At 36.2% G+C, this 17953-nt stretch overlaps 1 protein-coding gene across 1 annotated transcript; it reads left to right on the top strand.

Moving 5' to 3' along the window:
• Positions 1 to 340: 340 nt before the first annotated feature.
• Positions 341 to 2939, top strand: LOC123543932 (uncharacterized). The gene has a single exon (XM_045329996.2). The coding sequence runs from the start codon at positions 391 to 393 to the stop codon at positions 2137 to 2139; it is 1749 nt and encodes a 582-aa protein (XP_045185931.2). The 5' UTR covers positions 341 to 390; the 3' UTR covers positions 2140 to 2939.
• Positions 2940 to 17953: the final 15014 nt, after the last annotated feature.

Raw genomic sequence — 17953 nt, 5'->3', positions numbered from 1 at the left:
TAGAAAAGATGAACTTTTTTTATTTAAGTTTAAAAAAAAATACATATCTACTTTTTATCATGATTAATCAACGATGCGACAGTATTGCACTAATTAATTCACGTAGAAATGTTGACTGATTCTCAAGACTGCAATAATTGCACGTTATTATCATTTGTTATGTTTTATGGAGTTTATGGATTAAAATAAATTATAATATTAAGCAATGTACTTTTTCAATAAATAAAAAAAAACGTAATGTTCTATATAATGTACTATACACTTAAGAAACACAATTTACTTCCGCATTCTTAGTCTAAGCGGTTTTATCTTACATATATAACGGGACAAGTTTAAATATAATAGCGTAACTATAGTTTGTGTAAACAGAATATTATCGTACGATTCAAAATGGCTGAAAAGGGGGGTGAGAATATGGAAAATAACAGCGCCGATGATGCAGTTCCTGGACGAATAGAGCAAGTATTATGTCAACCGTGTTCAAGTAAGGATAAACAAACGGAAGCTGATGTTTTTTGCTCTATTTGTGATGAATTTCAGTGCACGGATTGTTCAAACATACACAAAACGTATGCTTTCATGAAAAATCACGAATTAGTTAACGCAAAAGATATTAAAGAGAAACCAGTTTCGTTTGATATGAAGGGATTAGACCAATGTGATCAACATCATAAAGATTTAGAGTTCTTCTGTGAAGATGAGACTCAGCTATGCTGCAGTACCTGTGCTATTGTGAATCACCGGAAATGCCACAGTGTCGTAGAAATTAGGATGATCGCCAAAAGGTCTGAATCAACGCGTTCCCAGTTAAAGGTCAAACTGCAAGAAATAAGAAAGAAAGCTGAAACTGTTGTTCAATATACTAAGTCATCAAAGGAACGACTGAATAAAGATGTTAAAGATGTTACTGTAAAAATTAATCGAATGCGTGATAATGTAATGAAAATGTTTGACGATTTGGAAATTTCCGTTGCTAAGGACGCTGAATCATTTCAGACAGAAACAGTCGATAAATTGACGAGGAAGCAAACAGACAGTGAGAAACATGTTGCTGATGCAACAACATCTTTGGAAACAATTGATAATGTTCACCAGAAAGGAACGCCATCACAACAATTTATACTGGAACATAGAATGAAGAAACAAGTCGATGAACTTAGCAGCAATGTTGACAAGGAATGTCAAAGGTTAGAGACTGTGACCGTTTCATTTGATTTTGATGAAACATTGAAACTTCCCCCACTTCCGATTTCGTATTTCGTTCCAGGACAACTGACATTAAAATGCTTTCTATCGGAAGATGTGGAACCTATCGCACCTGTAGATCCGATCGTTAAGTTAACGAAGATTACTTCCATTGATCTGAAGCAAACTGGCGATGATGTCAATGAACTGTTATACTCAGGTCTGGATTTCCTACCGGATGGTAGACTGGTTACCGTGGATAATGAAAACAAGAAATGTTTGATTTACAATGAGAAGCTTGAGAAAGTAGGATCATATCCGTTATCGTATATACCACAGAGTGTAGTTGCTGTATCTGAGGAGGAAGTGGCGATAACAAGTAGCAATGAATACAAGATAGACTTTCTACGTGTCAGTAAATTTAATGACATAACTTTGAACAGGACATGCTGGGTTAAGAAAAAGTATGCCTCTATATGTATGAAAGATGGGAGATGCTTTGTTGTTGGAACTGTCGATTATACAAGGCCAGTTCGTATGGTATCTCTGTCAGGAGAAGAGAAAGATTTCAGTATAAACTTTCCAAACAAGAAATATCCTGTGGGCGCGAGTGCTTGTACATATATTAGGAACAGTGACAAAGTGGTTGTCACCGACAGATACGAGCATACTGTCTACATATATGACATCAAGAGCAACACTAGAGTTATTGTCAAGGACGACCAGATCAGTGAACCCAGAGGTGTAACAGTAGGTCCATCGGATTGTATCCTTGTCTGCAGCAAAGGCAATTCCATTGTACAGATCTCCCAAACAGGTCGTGTCCTATCATCGTACAAGTTAGATATGAAATATCCACGCAGACTCTGTGTTTCCAACGACAAATCAGTTATAGCTGTCACAAATAGCGCGACTGGTGGAATGAAGTTGCAGTTGCTAAGAATTACATTATAAATTCAATAACATCGTTGAGCTCTTTTAGCTACATACTATCTTTAAAGAGCTCAGCTCAGTATATGGAAGAAGAGCATACTTTACTATTTCCACAATAAAATGTACAGACACGAGTAGTACATTTAAATTAACAAAGTTTGATAAAAACATACAACAATCAAAATAGTACAAACAAACAAAAGAAAATATTAATCGAATGGATTGGAAAACAAGCTACTTAAAACGTATTTGTATTCCGCTCCATAAAAAACAAAGACAAATATCAAACAGGGAATGCCACGCACCAAAAACGCAGCCTCCTCAAAATGAAACCCACAACACGCAGACGCGTGCACCACACACACACACACAGCCAACACATTAGGACAAAACGAACAAACAAAGGAACACACACACACACACACACACACATACACACAAAGCCAACACATCAGGACAAAACGAAGTCGCCTTGTACAGCAATAGTTACAGAATATATTTTAACATGCGTAACAACTATTGACACATTGTTCAAATATGTGAAAATGATAATGTTTTTTCAAATGTTTTAATTGCGAAAATATAAATTTATAAGATATTTAATAAATGACATAAATGATTGTAGATGAAAATATATACATATTTAACACTTTCCTTTGTTAGTAATTCAAAATTTAAACAAAAAATGAATAAAAAAGTGATTTAAGGCATTTATGTTTTATTGATATTAGGAGACAGGGGAGACAACCAACGTATTATATAGAAAATACATTAAAGATGTTTTATTACATATTGATTCATAAAGTGTTAGTATAATTATCGATTACTGAGTTTGTTGTATTTTATAGTCATTTCTAAATGTTTTAAAATGTTATGTCCTTTAGTTGGCATAATACTAAACAAAATTCAGACACTGTTGGCGACAAGAAGGTGACTTTTTTGTTCAGAGTGCCACAATCCATATTATATCCCCCATTACTATCACATACATTTCGTTCTAAAGTTATTCCCATGTTTCGAATTTTACTGCGATAGGTCTCGCCATTGACGCAATGCTTACCTTTAATAATCCCTTTGATTTACCGATTTTTCACCACACTTTAGCAATTCTTGAAAATATGTTTCAATTTACAATTGTAGAAAAAAAGCTTAACACATAGCAAACATAAATAGTCTTGGAGTTGAACAGTTGGAGGTCTGATTACTTGGAGAATAGCGTCTGATACTCTGTTGAGCAGTAGGACCGTTATGGCCCTTTTGTTTGTATATATTTCTTAATGTAAATGATGAGTGCATTTTGACAGCGCATTTATGTACACTGTGATATTGTAGTTACTGTTGAATAAAATTAACAAATAATCAAGTCCTTAGAGTGATTTATCGTCTAATTTACCACGGTTCAGAGTTCAGATGCGTAGGAATTGAACCATGTGGACGTTAGCTCGAGCGGTTAAATACTGAAGCATCTGAACGATGAATCGTGCTAAATTATACGATAAATCACAAGAAGGCCTGGATTGTTTTCATTCTGGCATGCTCATTGACATATTTTTCTAAATATGGACTTTAGTTACCACGAGGATTTATTAATGTATCGGACGTCATCCTCTCTCATCGGTCCAGGCATAAAGCGTTGCTGTCGCAGAATATACAGAGCTTGATTTCCTGTTTTGTTTAACTGGAAATCAAATCGTGTCATGTTTAAAACATCGTCTGCAACTGATTAAATCATACCAAAGCGGGTCCGCCATATGTGCCACTGTCTAGGGTGGGCTGACCTACCCTCCATTGTTTTCATTGCCCTGGGTGCACAGACCTTGACCTACCCTCCTGTTGTTCTTATCGAAATATATTTTATTCTTCATGTCATCTGCTCAAATTCCAGACTGGTATCAGGGAGATACTTTACTACTTTATTACATGTTAAACCTATATGTCCTCTTTGGTTTTCTGTTTGCTAATGTACTAAATATTGAAACCTTTTCATTAACCTTAAACGCGTCGTCTGCACGCGGGTTTACAATGCACCGTTAACTCCATGCTCGATTGATTTCAAAAACCTCTCCCAATCGAAGATGGCGGCTTTATATAGACCAAAGTAGTAAACAATATAGAATAATACTTTTATAGCTCTTTATACAGACAAAGATCTGAAGAGATGCACGCGACTGCTTATGGGGTTGACCATAATGCAGTGAAACCACGGTCACGTGACTGATACACGTGATGATAACGCTAATATTGCATAGGTAGACAACAGGAAATACCTTCTTTTTCCCTTTTTTTTACAAATAGCTTGGGCTCGCTTTTTTAAGCATATAAAGTAGCTTAAAATCATCAGCAGACATTCCTCATTACAATCAATCATCAATAAAGCTTATATTTGGCATGAAAATGGCCTTTACTAGGGTGTAAAATTGCACTATATATTGATATGGACTACAATCGGGTAGACCACAGAGGCATATCGGGCAAATTACACCCTTCATGCCTTTAATACCAACTCCTGTGACACTGAAGGCTATGCACACTACATACCATTTCTTAAAATTATGATTTGTCAACCAATCTGTGCTTTCAGTGCTTTGATTCTACCTATAACTCTTGCAGCCATTTTGTGCAGTGAAGCGTAACAGATCGGCGATATGGACAACTAGGCTTCGTTCTGAACACTCCTGTGAAGTTTCGTCGAAATCTGGCCTGCAGTTTGACCTGTGAAAGCCAGGACAAGATCTTTCATCTTTAGCTCTGGTGGCCATTTTGTGCAGCGAAGTGGAACATTTCAGCGATATGCACAACTAGACTTGGTACTGTTCACTCCTGTGAAGTTTCGTCGAAGGAAGTGGCTTTTCTTACAGTCTCCCAGGAATAGCCTCGCAGGCTATTCTTACGACTCTCCTGTACGAATTATGAAAAACCGTCGTTTTTTTTTTTTAATTTTCCGGTAAGGAAATACAGAGAAGACAAACAAGATGGCCCTATATTGCTCACCTGGTTAAATGATTGCTTTGAAGATTTGCATTTAAGCTTGACCCGGGGTCATGCTTTGAACAAACTTGGTAGAGATCCAATAGGCAATGCTACACACCAAATATCTAAGCTCTAGGCCTTCTAGTTTATTTCTAGACATTTTTTGGAAGATTTTCCTATGTACAATGAATTAAGCCCTGGGGCGGGGTCAATTTGACGCCGGGGGTCATGATTTAAACAAATTTTGTAGAGGTCCACTAGGCAATGCTACAAGTCAAATATCTAAGCCTAGGCCTTCTGGTTTATTTTTAGAAATTTTTTGAAGGTTTTCCGATGTACAATTAAGTTACCGCTGGGGCGGGTCAGTTTGACTCCGGGGATCATGATTTGAATAAAGTTTGTAGAAGTCTACTAGGCAATGTTACATGTCAAATATCTAAGACCTAGGCCTTCTGGTTTATTTTTAGCAAATTTTTGAAGATTTCCCTATGTACAATCAAGTAACCCCTAGGGCGGGGTCAATTTGACCCTGGGGGTCAAGATTTTAACAAATTTTGTAGAACTAGGCAATGCTACAATCATGTCAAATACCTAAGCTCTAGGCCTTCTGGTTTATTTTTAGAAAATTTTCAAAATTTTCCTATGTACAATCAAATAACCCCATGGGGCGGGGTCAATTTGATCCAGGGATCATGATTTAAACAAATTTGTAGAAGTCTATCAGGCAATGCTACATGTCAAATATCTAAGCTCTAGGCCTTCTGGTTCATTTTTAGAAAATTTTTGAAAATTTTCCTATGTAAAATCAAGTGACCCCTGGGTCGGGGTCAATTTTTACCCTTGGGGTCATTATTTGAACAAATTTTGTAGAAGTCTACTGGGCAATGCTGCATGTCAAATATCTAAGCTCTAGGCCTTTTGGTTTATTTTTAGAAATTTTTGAATATTTTCCGATGTACAATTAAGTTACCGCTGGGGCGGGGTCAATTTGACCCCGGGGGTGATGATTTGAACAAAGCTTGTAGAAGTCTACTAGCCGATGCTACCTGTCAGATATCTGAGCTCTAGGCCTTCTGGTTTATTTTTAGAAATTTTTTGAAGATTTTCCGATGTACAATCAAGAAACCACTGGGGCGGGGGTCAATTTGACCCCGGCGGTCAAGATTTGAAAAATTTTGTAGAGGTCTACTAGGCAATGCTACATGTCAAATATCTAAGCTCTAGGCCTTTGGTTTATCTTTAGAAATTTTTTGAATGTTTTCCGATGTAAAATCAAGTGACCCCTGGGGCGGGGTAAATTTTGACCCCGGTGGTCATGATTGAACAGATTTTGTTGAAGTCCACTAGACAATGCTACATATCAAATAGCTAAGCTCTAGACCGTCTGGTATATTTTTAGACTTTTTTTGAAGATTTTCCTATGTAAAATCAAGGGACCCCTGGGGCGGGGTCACTTTCGACCCCGGAGTTATTATTTGAATAATTTTAGTAGATTTCCACTAGGCAATGCTACATGTCAAATATCTAAGCTCTAGGCCTTCTGGTTTATTTTTTTTTAATTGAGGATTTTCCTATAGAAATCTATGTAAAATCAAGTGACCCCTTGGGCGTGATTAATTTTGACCCCGGGGTCATGATTTGAACAATTTTAGTAGAGGTCCACTAGGCAATATCTAAGCTCTAGGGCTTCTGGTTTTTGAGAAGAAGATTTTTTAAGATTTTCCTATGTAAAATCATATGACCCCTCGGGCGGGATCAATTTTGACCCCGGGGTCATGATTTGAAAAAAAATTGGTAGAGGTCAACTAGGCAATGCTTCACACTAAATATCTAAGCCCTAGATCTTCTGATTTTTTAGAAGAAAATTTTCCTTTCGGTTGCCATGGCAACCAGAGTTCTTCATGGAATTCAATTCTTTGAACACTTTTGTAGAGCTTTACCCAAGGAACATTTCAAGTAAATCTGCCCAGTGGTTTTGAAGTAGAAGATTTTTTTAGAAATTGTTGACGGACGACGGACGACGCACAACGGACATCAAGCGGTCACAATAGCTCACCGTGTCACTTTGTGACAGGTGAGCTAAAAAGGAAAGCGATTTCCTCTAGAATAACGCATTTTATTACATTTTTATCACTTCCATTTGTTACATACAAACATGTTTATTGCCCTTTAATTTAGTTTTATACTTGACGTTTGTCACACATCAGCTTGACAAGTTTGCATAAATTCAAACATGACATTTTATTTGTAACACAATGACCAAATTTGAATTCATTTCCGAACTCGGTTGAAAATATATCAGTTGAATGACTTCAATAAAATGTATTGTAATACAAAACTGCCTTAGGAGTAACCACCTGTGGGCTTTTCACTATTCTTACGGGAGAGCCGTAAGAATAGCCTGCGAGGCCTACGGGACCGTAAGAATAGCCACTTCCTTCGTCGAAATTCGGCCAGCAGTTTGATCTGCGAATTCCCGACAATATTTATCTATTTTTAGCTCTTGTGGCCAGTTGGTGCAGTGAAGCAGAACATGATCAGTAGCTCCTGTGAAGCTCCGTCCAAATCCGGCCAGCATTTGAAAGCCGGACAAGCTAAATGGGGACGGACAGACGGATAGAACGGCAAAGGCAAAAATATTAAGTCTTCCTCACCTATATCAACAATTAAAGTTCAGGCTTGTCCGCTTAGTTCTAGCCCTGGTTCATATAGCCTCCTTGAATTAGGTTCATAGACCCTATCTTCTACAATGTATCTTGCAGCTTGCTTCTTTCACATGGCAGAAATATTGTATTCAATGAGGAACATGAGGAGGTACATATAATCTTAAAAGGATCTTTTCCTTATTACATTATATAATATATTATCATAAATTTTATTTCTGGAAGGCATTTTCACTGGCAAAATTTCCTTCTTATGACTGTTGTTCCAATACAATTCAATATTGCAACAGTATTTCAGTTATGTAATGGTGTTCAGTTAATCTATCAAAACTGTTGCTGCATACTTTATTAGTAATGACTTGTGCTCGCACTTGACAGGACTGACATCTTCCCATTGTAAATGAGTAAAGAGTGAGTGAGTGAGTTGTGTTTTACGGCGAATCGACACAAAATGGTCATATATCGCCGAAAAATGAGTAAAGAAGAGCTGTCACAGGAGAAAGCACGCTCGACTATTTCGATGCTGGATATCTGAGGAAACTGAGCTGTCACTGGAGTGTTTAATGAACCCCAAAGTTGGAAGAAGATATTGCACAAAAGCTTGAGTCTGTGTCAAAAATATTAAGTAATAGGAAAGGTAAAGATAAAGAGTATCAAAATACTATATAAGTATAATTCTAAGCGAAAAGGGGGCTTAATTCATAAAATATTGGTACAAGAGTTATGCATCTTGTCTCATATGATATGAGTGATGATGTGGAAAAATACTTCACGTTTGAATCAAATCCATTTCCTAAAAACTGAGATATTGTGAAAAAGCATCAAAATTAACCTTAAATTTTAAGTAAAAGGGGGCATAATGCATGAAATATTGGTGCCAGAGTTATGCACCTTGTGTCATATGATATGGGTGATAAGGTGAAACAACCATTTTAAGCTTGAATCAAATCCATTTAGTAATAAGTGAGATAGAGTGAAAGTCTATCAACACTTTAACCTGAAATTCTAACTAAAAAGGGGGATAATTCATGAAATATTGGTGCAAGAGTTATGGACCTTGTGTTATATGATGAGGGAGATGATGCTGAACAACTATTTTAAGTTTGAATCAAATCTATTTTGTAATAACTGAGACAGAGTGAAAGTATATCAAAACTTTAACCTGAAATTCTAAGTAAAAAGGGGGATAATTTATGAAATATTGGTGTGAGAGTTATGGCCCTTGTGCCATATGATGCGGATGATGATAAGGAATAACTAGTTTAAGTTCTATCAAGTAATTGCAGAGATAAGGAAAAGAAAGAGGTATAGTAATTTTACCAAATTGATGAATAAACTTGTTGAGTACATATGACTTTATTTTTTATCTTGCATTACTCATTGTTTACAATTCTTGTGCATGTGCTTTTTTTCATGTCAAGTCCAAATACACAATGTTTTGACTGATTTCAAACCTTTTCTATATATTTTCACAATATCAAATCCAAATACAAATTTTCTAACATAGGTAAAAATGCACAGAGCACCAAAAACGACAGCCCCAGAGCCTGGCATTTACATAGTAAGCCAACAACAAAAAGAAGCTGTATTGGAAAAATATTTTAGACTGGTTGCTTCAAACATCCAACAAGTACATATTTAATTATGCTAAATATTGATGGAGGGAAAGGAAACGGCAAGGGGCGAAATGGGGTCGGGGTGGTGCGGGAGGGGGTGGCGGAGGAATCCGAAGGAGAAAGTTGAACAAGGACGAATATACAGGGGAATGCCATGTTCTTTAAAAACAGTCGCACAACAACGTAAACCACAAAAGCGCAGACACTCATGTACCAAAGATAAACACACAACTACGATCAACTAAATAACATAGAAAAAACGAACAAGCAACACATAAGAAATCAGTAGGGCACCGTTATAGACTCACAAGCATACAAACGCACCCACACACGTAGGAAAAACAATCAAGTACCGACTTGGGATTCGGCTGCCAAAACAAAGGGGAGCCACGAAAACTTACTAATAGTAAAGGGGAGGGGATGCAAAAAGTAGCGTAAAAGCACGGGAAACACACTGTTTTATGATTTTGGTATCAAATTTCAAGGGAGACAATTTCAGGTCAAATTTCAGATTTATCTTTCCTTTGTCTCAAAATATCAAATAATGCTTCAGCCTCTGCTTTGAAGCAATACTGTGAAATCACTTAATTTAATATTCATGGAAATTAATTTTTGTGGATTTCGTGGTTGAGTCAATCCACGAAATTTAATCCCAATGAACAAGTAAAACTCCCATTAATTTTATGTTCAAAAGTTGAAATTCATGAATTCATATCCCCACGAAATTGCCATTTTGACCAAATCCACGAAAGGACCATGTATGATAAGGGGTGTTTTGGGCCCCCGGTCCAATTTTGTTTTTAAATGCATCATTAGATTAAGAAATATGTCTATTTTCTTGATTTAGTTGCCAAATATCTGAATAAAGTCAGTATTTAAAAAAAAAACTGATTATATATACATGCGTCCAACTGTTGATTATTTGGTGTATGAGTGGGTATTCTTAAAAACGTGCCATACTGAAGTTATTATTTACTTAAATTAGAACTTGACCTGATCATTCATTGCTAATACAGTGTACAATTCATTTTGACATTTAATACCCATTATAATACTTGAATACAAAAAAAATATAAATGGAGATAACTCTTCTTTACTCAAAACAGTTGAAAAGTAAAGTAAAAATTGTATTTTCTCAATTTTCCAAAATAAAGACACATCAAGAAATGTTTATTGTCTTATATCTATTTGATCTTATTTTGTAAGTTTAGAACTTGTCATGGTTACAAATCTAATTTCTTGTTACCATGGTAACAGATTGATTTTTTTATGCATTGTTTTTTTAAAAGCATCCATTATTTCTCCTCAAATGCTGGTAAATGACCTTGTCAAATCAGTGTAAAACAAACAGCAGGCTGACCTGATACTATTAGATTTTCAGCAAAGCATTTGATAAAGTGAGCCATGAGAAAGTCCTGATTAAAATGCATAACTATGGTATGCGTGGTGAAACCCTTAAATGGATTAAGAGCTTCCTGGACAACCGACTTCCATGCGTAATCCTGAACGGTAAAGCTCAGAGCCCATACCTGTCTCTCCTTGAGTTCCGCAGTCTAACGTGCGTTTATTCACAGATGACACTGCAATATACATAGAGGATATTTGTTTGTTTTGAGTGAATATGGAATATATCTCACTGAGAAGTGAGAATATTTCAAATATTTTCATGAGCGCGTAGCGCGGGTGAAAATGTGAACATTTTCTCACTTTATGGTGAGATACTCCATATTCATGAAAAACAAATTTTCTTTTTATTTTATGCTTAATTACGTTTAGATATGCATTTTGCAACAAAGTTTAACTCAGCTCGGGAAACAGACGTGCGTAAACGAACATGACGTCAGACGTGTTGTGACGTTAGAAAGAAGCACACGACATATAGTTCCATTTTGTTTTATTTCTAGCTGCATAACGTTATGAAATTCTCATTAAGTAAAATAATTTGAATCGAGAAATATACTATAAAGAACAAAGTGCGGCTACGATTTTCATCATGTTTTATGCAAATAATTTAAAATTTATACACAATGTACAAGTAGATCGGCAAAGCTATAGGCCTACAGTGAGTGATATGCAGTGAGTGATATGGATTAATATCTCACTGATAAAACACTGTATTTCATCAGTTAGCATAAAATAAATGTCTCTTACCTCTGTCAGACAATCAAATACCCTCCAAAACGACCTTAAAACACTCGAAAAGTGTCAGGTGGACTTTGGTATGGAATTCAATTCTTCCAAGTGTCAAGTTATCTGCGTCAAAAGAAGGAAATACCCTATTCCTTCATAATACCAGCAGCATAATACATAACTAAAATCTGTCGCCTCAACAGAATACCTTGTCGTGGATATCTCAAACGATCTGTCGTGGGACGCCCATATAAATAGGTCAACCAAAAAGACAAATCAAACTCCATGGCATATCAGACCCTCGTCAGACCACAGCTGGAATATAGTTCCGAAGTCTTGTCTCCATACACACAAACCAAAAATAGACCAAAATAGAAGCGGTCCAAAGACGGGTAGCACGTTGGGCTATGTTTGACTTTGGCCGCAACTCCACTGTCATTGACATGCTATACAGTCTAAAACAGCGCAGGCTAGATCTCCGGCGCCTTAACACCCGAATCTCTCTAATGTATAAAATCTCAAATCAACTGGTTGCATTCCCCATGGAAGATTATCTCATCCCCTTAACAAGGCAATAACGCCATTATCATTAGCTGTCTTACAGGGTAATCTCTGTCACCACTGACTATCTCGAATATTCCTTTTTCCCCAGGACTAGTCCTGTGGAATAATCTTCCACCTGACATTCCCTTCCTTCCAACCTTTGAGCAGTTCAATGCCGCTGTTTGCAACATTGAACATACTTCATAATCTTGCTCTTTATCCCTGTTTTTATCTTTTTTTTAATCACTAACAAATGTTTCTTTCCCTTTTATTTGGCTCGATTTTCTTTTATTTTCTACTAACAGTTTTTGGGCTTGACGCGCACGAAAGTCTCTACGTCCCTGTAAAGGGCTGGTCAGTATCGGAAGATAGATAGTGTCGGAAAATAGTTTGTATGAGCGGTTAGAACAGGACCTGACAAAAATTTGAAAGGAGTTCATGTGACTTTAGCCCAAATTCCCTCAAAACACAAATCCTAGGGTACAACAAGATCTTACATAACAATTTTAACTTTTCTAAATAGACATAATTAAACAATCCAAGCCCTTTGCGCTGTGTAGTTTTATAAAATGAAAAATAAGACAGGAAAGGTTTACAATATTAGTAACAGAACAGAACAGATATTTATTCAAGTCGTATGCATATACAGCATATTGACATTACTAATACAAAGTAAAAATTAAAGCATGCATAGTAATAACAAATTGGCTCAATAACGCATACATGTCTCAATTAATCAAATATAAAGTCATGATATAATGCGAGAGTATTTCTCATGTACGATTTAATAAATCCTGTCTTTTCTTGAGAAAGCTTTGGTTAGGTATAATGCCACTTTATGCAATAAATGTTTGTTATCTGATTTTAAGAGTTCCACATGCTTAAACGTATTTGGTCTCTGTCTATAGTATCTTGGAATATATTCTGCTCGTATTACTTTGAATGCATCGCACTCTAATGTAAAGTGAAACTCATCTTCTACTGTAAGTTTGTCACAAAGTTCACAGAGTCTATTTTGTCTTTCAGTGTTCCTGTGCCGGCCGTATTCTATATTCAGACAGTGAGAAGATAATCTAATTTTTGATAATATATGTCTGTGTTTATAATTCTCAACTATTAACAAGTAAGGAGATAATTCAAAACAGTCTTTCAATTCTTTAAACAGTTTCAACCTAGTACTTTCATCTACAGCTAACTGCCATTCTTTAATAGAATTATCCAACAATCTTGCCTTGAGTACTGGCATGAAACAGTTAACATTTACTGATGTGGGAAACAACCACGCCGAAATCTAAACGATTCAATACCATTTTAACACTATATACCCAATTCTTTTCGCCGTTTTCACAACTTTTTAACATAGCGCTATAAATATTTTCAGTAATACAGTTTTTAGTATTTACAACATTAAACCAGTATTTCAGTATTCTACATTTCCATGTTATACACAACGGATATCTGCCCGTTTCACCATATATGGTTAAATTACTCGTAGATCGTTTGACATTCAAAACCAACTTAATAAATTTTCTATGCAGTCTCTCAAGTTTTACTGCTTTTGAAAATCCCCAGACTTCTGATGAGTAGCACAATACAGAAGATACATAAGAGTCAAATAAGTTTAATTTAACATTTACAGGTATTTCCATCCCTCTTGTTAGCGTCTGTAACGAGCTCATCGCCTTAACAGCTTTTCCCGCTAAAGTGTCCATTCCATGCTTGAATGAGCCGCTTTTACTCACTACAAAACCCAAATAGTTAAATTGTTCCACCACCTCGATGTCTGTTCCAGAGTAAGTCCATCTTTCACCCGCGGTCAGCCGATGACTCTTTTTGAAAACTAAGATTTTCGATTTCTCAATATTCACTGTAAATTTTCAGCGTTCACAATAGTCATATAATAAGTCTAAATGTGATTGTAGGCCCTGGGGCGTATCGCTTAATAGTATGCAATCGTCTGCAAATAAAATAAGGTCGATACATATCTGGTCTACATTAATCCCTGAAAATATGTTTTCCTGTAAATGCATTTCCAAGTCATTAACAAAAACAATACTGGCGACGTTATCTCCCCTTGAAATAAGCCTATATCACAACTGAAGAAATCAGACAAGGAATCAATGTGTTTAACACAGGATTTAACGCGACTATACATACATCGGAGTAATCTTAACATTTTTCCGTCAATGCCTTCTTTTATAAGTTTATACCAAATACCATTTCTGTATATTTTATCGTATGCTTTCTGGTAGTCAATAAAAGCTGCATATAAAGGCTTATTCTTGCTTTTATACAAATCTATCAAAGACTGCAAAATGAATATTGCATCCGTGGTGCTATGACCTGTTCTGAATCCAAATTGGGCATCAGTAAGCCGTTCACTAGCCAGTTTAATTCTTTCATTTAGTATGTTTGTAAACAACTTTCCAAAACAGCTTGTTAATGTTATACCCCTTTAATTATTTGTATCTGTTGCCGGCGGTTTTTTTAGTAAAGGGACAATTACACCCTGTGTCCACGACATCGGAAAATTACCCGTATCCAGAATATTATTGAATGAAAGTTCTAATGAATCGATCAGAATATCAATTGTTTCTATAAAATACTCATTTTATACTGAATCTACAGCACAACTTTTGTTCCTATTTAATTTCGAGCAAGCTTTCTGTATTTCTTCTCTACTTCAGGATTTACATCATTATTATTAGCCGCAAGGTTCTTAAAATGAGTATAGAAGTCCTCCATTGCCACTGACTCACTCGGTTTTTGGCCTTTATTTCGAAACATTTTCCAGAATTCGCGCGGTTTCTTTCGCCTCATATCGTTCATTTCACGACCTCGTTTAAGTTGAAAATGCCTCTTTGATTTTTTCACACAATACTTGTAGTCTTTTCTACATTGTTTCATAAAAGAAAAATTTTCTTCATTTCTCGCACATGTATACTTTTCTATAGCTTCTTTATATCGCCGTCGTTTTTCTTGACAAGTTTCATTAAACCATTTGTTCTGTTTGATTATTATCAATAAACCCTTTACTTTCGCACAAAGAGGTTTTTTCGAAGTACCTGTTAGCTTTACCCGTAATATATTCCGTATATAACTTAACTTTCTTATCAACTGAATATGTATCACTGTTTACAATTTCATTCAACAAATGCTTATCGGAGTCTATATCATCTCTGAACTGATCCTTAAACATAGAATCCCATCTATGGAAAACCCTTGGACGCTGGATATCATTAACTTTAAATTGATTTACTTTTATTCCGAATGATAACGGGGCATGATTCGAATATTCCATATAATTATGAACATTAAAGTCGACAATAAACTTGAAATGAGAATAACGTGTTAACACTAGGTCAATTATGCTCTCTCCGTTATGGGTCATGCACGTGTACCTTCCGTTATCCATAATCGAACCTGATCGTCCGTTCATTATACATACATTTACAGCTTTGCATAAGTCTATTAACAAATCTCCAAATCGATTACAACCAAAATCCATTGATTGCCTGCGGGAAGGAACATCATTTAAATTTTGGTTCAAATCAAGCTCAGTTATCCTTTCATGTTCAATGATGTCATTTTTTTGACTCACTCTACAATTTGTATCCCCCGCGGTTATCACATGTCCTAATTTCGAGTAATCTGCATGACTTTTGAATTTCACAAGCACCGGTCGTGTTTTTCCGGGGTTATATTTTCCCATACGCTCAACATTCTCGAACTCGATATCTTTAGCACTGTTCACCTTCATATCCGTTGCTATTATCTGAGAAATCGTATTTGTCCTTTGCTCTTCGGTTTCTTCTCGTGTATCTTCTACTTTGAAAAATATCAGATTGTTCTTAAATTCACTGCATTTCATTTCTTTCAAATAATCGCCGCATTTCTGTTTTTCAGTTTCCATTTTACTCATGTTCTTAACTAATGCATCTAATTCCTGGTGCTTCTTTTTAATATCCTCCATGGCCTTGCTGTCGAACTGGCGGCTTTTTTCGATTTCTGACACATTCGCCTCTATTTTATTGACCTTTTGATCGAGATCAGCCACCTTGACCGTTAATCCTGCCATCATAGATTTTATCTCCTCCAGCTGACCCAATTTTTTGTCAACACTGTCCAATCTACAGAGAATTAAACTTAACGGATCATTTACCGGTGAATGCGACATTGGAGTACTTGTCATACCTTGATATCCTGGTATGTTTTGCCCGAAGGGTGACATTGGTTGCGTACATTGCATAGCATTCGTAGCGTTTTGTGGTAAATATGGCGATGATTGGATTTGCTGATTACCTGTACTATAGTTCATGTGTATAGGATGATTCATCTGGTTAAAATTTTGACTAGCCTGACTGCTGTTGTTTCAATAATTTACGGCGTATTGTCCGTTCACTGTATTTTGCATAGTGAAACTTTGAGACATGTTATTCGCTTACTTTTGCTTTGCTCTTTGTCTTGTGAAGGTGTAGACTTCGACTTTTTTCGTTTGCCCATCCGTGACTTATTTGAGCCTGCAACATTTTCGTTTTTGTCGTGTTGAGCGACCTGTGAAGTTTCCACTTTTCTCTATTTTATTATCACAGAGCGTTGTTGGTGCCGTGTGGCGGCCGTAAAAAGTCTCCCCGTACATTCAATCAGGGCTGTTATATTTTGATCTTCTCAGATCGTTCAGCACGACTTTTATGTCGTGTTATTGGTACTGTTTAGTTTCTCAACATGACCATTTCGACCTGGGTGGTTCCAATACTCCCGCTTTCATAGCCTTGGGTTTTGTTTAATCATCCCTTGGATATGGTGCCTGCTTTTTAATTTTGTCTTTTGACAGATCCTGTGATACTCAGGTTCCATAACCTCAGATCCCTTTCCTAAATTCCAGTTTGTTTAGTTCCGCCCATTGTTTTCTCGTTCGGGACAAACCCTTTACTTTATTTGGGGAACATACGCCGCTCTTCATGGAATTACACGCCTCAACACGTGTATCATTGAAGGTTCCATGTTCAACGCCGTTTGAATACATCTGCGGATGTCTCTAAATTGCTTTTTGTAGTTTTAGCATGTTCTGCTCAACCCGGGGCTAGAGGGCGTGGACGGTAGCATGCATTTCCACTACCGTCCATGAACAGGCTCAATCAAACCGGGCCTGCAACATTTTCGTTTTTGTCGTGTTGAGCGACCTGTGAAGTTTCCACTTTTCTCTATTTTATTACACGATTAATCCTGTTTTCAACACATGATACATAAAAAGTTATATATGGACACTCTTTTGTCACTATCTAACACCATCTTACTCCATTAAAACAATTTAAAATCCAGCTTTTCAATATTTTCTTTCCAGATTTCAGAATTTTCTACCATTTTGTTACGCATGCGCACTATCATCCCAACAAGGTACCAAATATATTTTGTTTTCTGCCTATTATATATTGCAACTCAATTATTTACTATGAAATATCTAACAAACACACATAAACAATATGAGATTGAAACACATCTCTTAAACACTTGACCCATCTTGTGGTGTAAAAGAGCATAATTATATACATTACCATTTACTTCCTGTTGCAAATCACGTTTAAAATAAGTGGTTGAAACTAGACGACTTGCTGTAAATACATACTGCATTTGTCTTTCATTTTATTCAAGTGCCGCGCGACGCCCACAAGAAGTCACTCTGTAATTGTACTCAGGAACTGACTTATGAAAATTAGGGAAAATTTCATATAGTTATCTTTTTATATAGCAGTTTCACTCATTTGATGATCGTCAATTAAGATCAGATTAAGTTTCATATATACATGCTTTTTGAAACTTTGTTTTATGCTGAAAGGCTTTTCTAACTGGATACCTGGCCCTGTTGTTACTGACAAATATTGAATCCCACCAGGATTGTATTATTTCTTTAAT

Source organism: Mercenaria mercenaria, unplaced genomic scaffold (assembly GCF_021730395.1).
Source record: "Mercenaria mercenaria strain notata unplaced genomic scaffold, MADL_Memer_1 contig_4199, whole genome shotgun sequence".
NCBI lineage: Eukaryota > Metazoa > Mollusca > Bivalvia > Venerida > Veneridae > Mercenaria > Mercenaria mercenaria.
The sequence above is the reverse complement of the archived record's forward strand: the minus strand, read 5'-3'. Positions and strand labels throughout refer to the sequence as shown.

Bases quoted from the DNA above. Each gene is read 5' to 3' on its own strand.
- LOC123543932 (XM_045329996.2), top strand. From the start codon at position 391: ATGGCTGAAAAGGGGGGTGAGAATATGGAAAATAACAGCGCCGATGAT.